General features: G+C 54.6%; 1 protein-coding gene across 1 annotated transcript; it reads right to left on the reverse strand.

The window, feature by feature from the left end:
• Positions 1 to 1,385: 1,385 nt before the first annotated feature.
• KLF10 (Kruppel like factor 10) lies at positions 1,386 to 6,630 on the reverse strand. Its single transcript, XM_041412899.1, has 4 exons — positions 6,515 to 6,630; positions 4,720 to 4,959; positions 3,751 to 4,621; positions 1,386 to 2,857 (listed from the first exon to the last, which is right to left on the reverse strand). Exons 2-4 carry the CDS (start codon positions 4,948 to 4,950, stop codon positions 2,598 to 2,600), a joined length of 1,362 nt encoding a protein of 453 aa, XP_041268833.1. The 5' UTR covers positions 4,951 to 4,959; positions 6,515 to 6,630; the 3' UTR covers positions 1,386 to 2,597.
• Between the last annotated feature and the right edge of the window lie 304 nt (positions 6,631 to 6,934).

The following is a 6,934-nucleotide window of genomic DNA, read 5'->3' on the forward strand; positions in this document are numbered from 1 at the left end:
GCCAGAAACAAGCTTCCCTCAGCAGCCTCCCAGCAGTGCAGCCAGTGGGTGGTCCCAGGGTACAGCCCCTGCATACCTCCACAGAGCGTGTTGCTACCCAAAAAGCACCAGCAGCTGCTTTTACTTCTGAAAACACAGGCAGCCGAGATCGCGGCATGGAAACCCACCTTCTTCCTCTCTCATTGCATGGCAGCATGACAGCACTTGCCTAGAAAGTCAGATTTTATGTTCGTCTCCATGCTTAGAGAGGGACTTCAAAGCCCACTGCATGCACTGCTGAGGAGAGGGACAGGGCCATTGCACAGGCAGAATGCCAGTGCGGAGGTGGCACCTTCTTTATGCTCTTCTGCAGGGCTGCAGCAGAAGATGGCATTCAAGGAGCAGCGTGCCAGGCAGAGCTGGTGAGGGGACCTCGTTCCTAGTCCAGTAGCTACTTGCAGATGTGGAAAGGTCTCAGACCCAGAGGTGTTAAAATATTTTATCTCATTGCCATGAAATGAGAAATACCATGAAGCAAGATGGTGGAATGGGACTCATATCTCACTTTTCTGGGGAAGGAGCCTCTCTTTCGCATTGGGCTAAGATGGCATATCCCACCTGGAACAAGAAGGGCAATGACTCAGATGCTCCCTACGCAGGGCCTGTGTCACACAGGATAAGGGAAGGAGTGCCTCTGCCCCAAACCCACAGCAGGGAAGGGCATTGAGTCAGCATCCGTGCGATTGTGAAATTTGGGGATCCTGGCATGCAGGGATCTGAGCGGAAGGCACGAGAGCCCACACGGGCAGTGCCAATGGCACGCAGGGGCAGCAGACACAGAAGCCAGACTGCCCCGCCTCTGCCCTGAGATGGAGAACCCCAATTCCCTGCTCTCCTCCTGGCAGGGGACCCCTTCAGCAGGGCAGACACACCTCCAGGCTGGAGCCCATCTCAGTGCCAGCACCACACGCCCACTGGCCCTGGGGAGGGCCACAGATCCCACACTGTGGGGCAGCAGCCACCACCCCTGCCCCACGGCCAGGCCATCAGGAACACGAGCAGGTCCCTTCCTGGGGAAGGCAGTGCAATCACCAACATAAAGGAAATGCTTTTCACCAGAGTCATAATGGCCCACATAGGCATGATTAGCTTTGGGTGCTGAAGAAAAGCGGGGGGATGAAAAGCTGGGACAAAAAACCCAAAATCAAACCAAAACAGAGATGCAGAGTAGTAAGCACAGACTTGAAATTCCATTCCTGTGGGCTTTACAGTGCTTGAAAAATATTAGAAAATTAAGAGATGGTGTTCCATTGGTCAGGACAATTTTATTTTGAGGTTATGTTCCTTGCAAAGGGGTATGTTCCACTATGAATTAAAAAAAAAAAACAAAAAAGAAGAGGTAAATATTAAAGAAAACTGGTTTATTGTAAACAAAGTATAAAGTACAACATAAGAAATGTGCAAATCTTTAAAGTAGTCACAAAAAGCAGATCTAATACACTATTTTCAAACCATTCACTTTCTGATATGTGTCCTCAACATAATATGATAAAATACAAATAGTGAAAATTGATGCATTGTCACAAAAGCTGGTTTAAATTCTAGGCCGGTGTCTTTGCTGCCTTGTTTTCCACTTTGGATCACAATTTTCTAATTTAATACAATATATAATATATCCCTTTCAATTTTAGCATCAACTGCCTTTCAAAGAGTAACACAATCAAGAAGCCTAAGATTCTTGGTTTTCTTCTTTAATCAACCAGAGTAGTTTACAGCTACCAAGTTTGTCTCAAGGTGCCCCGTTATCCGCTCAGAAGGTGGAAAGGAAACCATAAGCAACACAAAAGCAGAAGCATCATGTGATGCCCAGGTACAACCAGCTGTAACAATCACAAAGCTTGAAAAGCAGCTGGGAAAACATTACAAAGCTAGTAACGATTCGGAAATGTTCCTGCCCTTTGGCTGCCCATGCATTGCCCCTGCGTGCCCATCCCAAGCCTCTCTGGACACAGCAGTGTAAAGGTGGGTGTGTTAAGCACCCCATGCAGAAGGAGACGTCTAAAATCTCCAGGAGTCTGGCACCAAATCATCAGTTATGATGGGGCTGGAGAACGGTTAAGAGAAAAAGACTCCTACCAAGCACAGGTGGCAGAAGCAGCAAACAGATTTAGATTATCTCAAGCAGGTGGGTTCTGGGCTTTCAAGCCTGCGCCTGTACATTGCCGCTGTCCTTGTCTGCGCCTACTGAAGATGGACAACCGACAGCTAAAACTGGAGCTGGTCTCAGGCATGAGCAGCAAACCCTCAGAAACACTTGCACGGGACTGGATCTAGAGCACACACAAGCGATTTGCAAAATTCAAAACTGGCACAATGTGGTTGCTCTGCTCTAGAGCCTTCCCCTTCTCTCCTCACCAGTGCAAAAGACACCCGCTACTCCAGTCAGCCACTGGTTCTCCCAGCAACATTTTTTGTGACTGAGTGCAGGCTGCCTTTGCTTCTCTGTACTGCTGTCAGCAGCCAGTGCAGGAGAGCCACAGACCGGGAGAAAAAGCCTTTTTTCAGCCAGCCTATCCCAGCAACAACAGTTCATTCCAGCGTCTTCAGATCAAGTCCTTTCACTGGGCGGTCGCAGACGCCGGCGGCACGGCACCGTCGCTGAGCTTGCTCACTTCCATTTGCCAGTTCGGTAATTTCTTTGCCGACAAGTGGCGACGCGCGTGCTTCGTGAGGTGGTCGCTGCGCATGAACCGCCGCTCGCACATCGGGCAGGCGAACTTCTTCTCCCCAGTGTGCGTCCTGCGGTGCCGAGACAGTTCATCAGACCGAGCAAACCTCCTCTCACAGCCCTTCCAACTGCAACTGAACGGCTTTTCTCCTAGAGGGGAAGAAATTACAAAGGAAAAAACCCAGTGAGTACTGAGCAATAAACAGTGCTGCCTTAACTGGCAGGAAAGTTTCTATTAAGGCAGCTGAGCCAAAAATCTATGTAAGCATTATGCACACAAAATGTGGAAAATTGTTTATATACTGATATTTAAGCATGCAGACTCGCTATCTGAAAGGCTAAGTAGTATGAGTGAGAGTTAAAGGGTTAAAAAGGGTTAAAGGTTAAAAATTCTCCGGAACCAAATTGTTTGAAATGCTCTTCGCATCTCAAGACAGCTGATTTTAACACTCAGCTCCGTGTAAACTGCGGATAATGATGACTCAGCATGCCCAAAATTCCCCTCTGAAGCACAGCCTGCGATGATGCTTTATGTAACTGAGCTCTAGAAGTGCACTGCGAGCCTGTGTGAAAATACACGGACTCTTTCTGCTACTGCAGTTAAGGGCTGAACCTGGAGAAGTTACTCTAGAACAGCCAAGGCAGGGATAGTTTGCAGTGGATTCTCACATCCTCTCATAAAACAATCTCCAAGTTTTACCCACTTCTGGCAAAGGCATTCCTGAGAAAAAGCCTACTAAGGCATCTTTAACTCTGGAAAGCATGTTCCACGTTGGGCAAGGCCTTGCTTCCAGAGATGCATTACTGAACACCTTCTGACACAAAGCGAGTCCAGCACAAAGTGCTGAGTCAACTTCCCCTCGGGGAGATTCCCGTCAGAGATTAGGCAGCATTATAATGCACGCTGGCAAAAAAAGTAGTTCATAGCTGGCCCACAATTTGTTCAATAAACAGATCCAGAAATCACTACAACTATAACAAGCTGTATATACAACCACAGTTTTTTCTACGTTAGATTTTAACATGCAGCAGCAGTAACCAACCTGTGTGTGTTCTGACATGAGCCTTCAAATGGGAGCTCTTGAAGTACGTTTTCCCACATCCTGGGTAGCCGCAAATGTGACTTCTTATTCTTGAAGAATCAGCCTGAGGAGTGGTTTTTGCTGTAGAAGGTACAAAGCCAGGAGCAGGGGCAATGGGAGAGAGTCTCGTGCCATTTGGACTAACAATGGGAGCCTTTGTGCCCTGCACAACTGGCTGGGGCACAACAAACATGACAGCACCTTTGGGAACCTGGGTGCCCATGAAGACCATGGGCTGGCAGAGAGCTGGCTGCTGGCTCGGAGCGGCGTTGGGCACCACGGCCGTCACAACGTTGTTGTTTGTGGGCAGTGGGACCATCTGGCAAATCACTGGCACGGGGGGGGCTCCGCTGCCCTGGGCAGGGGACAGCGGTGCTGCCACCGCCGGCTGCTCTGCTGGCTCAGGGACAGACTCCTCCTTGCTCACCGAGGGCTTCGTCAAGGGCACGGGACCAGCAGCTGGCTCTGCAGTTCTTCCTTCTGCCACCGACAGTTCGCTGGTTTCAGCACTGGCTGCACTCGGGGCAGAGCACACGGAGCGCTCTTCCTGGGCGTTCTGTTTCCTGTTTGTTTCCCCCCAAGCACTGTCCTGAAATTTGAGCACACTGGCCGTTCTCACAGGGCAGGTTTTGTGATCGCAGAGCTGGGCGTCAGCCGTGTGGCGGATAACACTTGTCACTCGAGCTTTCAGAGGCCTGGCTGCTGGAGACCTCTCTGCTTCTCTCCGAGGTGTGGCCAGAGGAGGCTTGGCAGCCTCGGGCAGCGCCTTGCCGAGCGGATGGATCACCTGCGACATCTCCAAGTCAGAAGGGCTGTAGGGAGGGGTCAGGCACTGTGAGGGAGACAGAGGCACAGTAAGGGGGAGATGCTAACAGGACATCACCACTAATTGTTAAAAACAAGCCCGCACACACAAATTGGAAAACTTACAAATGCTGGTATTGCATTGAAGTCCGCTGCTCCGGGAAGCAAAGCCTCGTCACTTTCTTCTGACATGTCAGATGCAGGAGTTATAGGTCTCATTTCTGCATGTCTCTTGAGATCTGATTTCCAGTTGCAACTCATAGAAATAAGGGCTTCTACAGCCTCATAATCACTTTTTTCAGGCGTATTGTTCCAGAAATACCTCATATCTCTCTGTTTTTCAGTCATCATCTCCATTTCTTACTCCTGTTTTGTTTAGAGAAAAAGAAAAAAAAAAAAGAAACTTTAAACCTGAGGGTAAGTTCGAGTATTTTGCAGCTGCTTGTAAAAAGGCATTGCTAAAAACAAACAGGGCAACCTGTGCAAGATAAAGTGCACTTAAAGCTCTAGTGTTTTCCTGCCTTCTTCCTTATATATGTAATATTTTCCTGAAGTTGTTAGCAAGGAAATCTGGCCATCAGACGACAATTCTATAATTACTTGAGACAAAAGAAGTACTCTGGATCTTAAGTATGCTAAAGTTATTCCACACTGCAAGAGCTGTGTCTGAGAACTTAAGAAAAATCTTCCCACCCCCCAAAAAAACTAAATCAGAGCTTCCTCCACCATCCCACCCTCCTTCTATTTTTGCTTTGGAAACACACAGCCCTCTGGATTGTACTTATTTTGGCACATGAGAAAGGACCGCATTGGGGCTGACTCACATTTTCTTCGAAAGATATTAGCAATAAAAAACGTTCTAGAAAATACTCAAAGGATCTCTCTCACACACACGTGCACTGAAGGGAAATCACCTGCTCGGAGAACCGAGCTACACACGTACATACAGCGCGTCCGCACCCCCACTCCGTGCACTCCGTGCACTCCCTGCCCGGCCCTCACGCAGGGCTGTGGGCGGGGCTCAGCCGCGGGCCCCGCCCCCGGCTGTTGGGCGCGCGCCACCCTCACCTCAGCGCACCCCGCCGGCCGCCCCCGCGCGCACCGCCCCCGCCCTCCCCTATTGGTTCCTCCGGCGCCGCGCCGGGCGCCTATTGGTCCGCACCGAGCAGGGCGCAGCCCGGGGCGGGGCACCTGAACAAAGCGTGATCGGGCGCCGCCGCGCGCCGACCTTTCCCCCAGTTCCCCCGCGCGGCGCCCCCGCCTCCGGCGCGCGGCGGCGGCCGGCTGTGAGGGAGGGCGGGGGAAGGAGCCCGGCCGGGAGGAGCCGTCACCGCGGGCGGGGGCCGGGCTGGGGTCAGCGCCGCCACACCCGACGCCTCCCGCCGCGGGGGAAGGGAAGCGAAACGAAGAGGCGACCCTGCCGGGGAGCGGGTTACGGGGGCGACGGCCGGCCGTTCCCGCAGCGCCGCTCCGCTTCCCTGCCGCCGCGCCAGCCATCCCTCGTGGCGCCGGGATCTCCCCGGCTTTCTCCTCCTCCCTCACCGCTGCCACTTGGTACATGCAGCCGCCGAGGCCAGCGCCCGCACCCGGTCGGGAACGCAGGCACAAGAGGCTGCACGGCGCCGGACCGGCGCTGCCAACAGGTTCTCGGTGGTTTCTGTCCCTCCCGCGGCTTCCCTCGCCGGCTTGCCCCGCGGGAGGGCTCTCCACGCGGGCGGCGCTCCTACCGCCCACCCCAGCACTTCCAGTGCCCCACCGCGACTCAGCCCCTCCAGCCGCTGCCCCAGCCCGACCTCCCGCCCGCTGTCCCTCCTACCGAGGGTCGCCCCCGCACGTGCCCCGGGGATCCCCGTCCCGCATCACCCCCGGGGACTCCCTCCGTCCCACCCGCCCTGACCCCCGGGATGCCCGCTTCGCTCACCGGAGGAGCCGAGCCCGCCCCGAGGTGCCGCCGCCGCTCTCCCGGTTTTCCTCTTTTTGTTCGCCGCTCCCCACTCGGGCGGCGGCGCCCCCGGACCCGCGCGCGGGGGGGTGGGCGGGGCCTCTGCCGCCCGCCGGCCAATCGCCGGCAAAGGTGTGTGGTGCGGCGGCCAATGGGCGCCGGGCGGCCGCGCGTGATCGGCGGCCGCGCGGCGGCGTGGCCGGAGTGTCAGCGCGGCGTGTCCCCGCCGGCGGCTGAGTCAGGGCGGCCGCCCCCGCCCCCCCTGCCGTGCCGTGCCCTTCCCTCCCCTCCCCGGCATCCGTGTGGGAGCGGCGGGGGCGGCCCGGCGCTTCCTCCTGCATGAGGTCACACGGCGGCGGGGGAGGGAGCAGCCTACCCGGTGCGGCCCCCGCTCCCCGC

This window comes from Onychostruthus taczanowskii, unplaced genomic scaffold (genome assembly GCF_017590055.1).
Source record: "Onychostruthus taczanowskii isolate IOZ18803 unplaced genomic scaffold, ASM1759005v1 scaffold4, whole genome shotgun sequence".
Lineage (NCBI taxonomy): Eukaryota > Metazoa > Chordata > Aves > Passeriformes > Passeridae > Onychostruthus > Onychostruthus taczanowskii.

Excerpts from the sequence above, each read along its gene's own strand:
- KLF10 (XM_041412899.1), bottom strand. The coding sequence starts at position 4,950 with ATGGAGATGATGACTGAAAAACAGAGAGATATGAGGTATTTCTGGAAC. Across the intron at positions 4,622-4,719 it reads TCAATGCAATACCAGCATTT|TGCCTGACCCCTCCCTACAG; the intron begins GTAAGTTTTCCA and ends TCTCCCTCACAG. Across the intron at positions 2,858-3,750 it reads TCATGTCAGAACACACACAG|GAGAAAAGCCGTTCAGTTGC; the intron begins GTTGGTTACTGC and ends CTTCCCCTCTAG.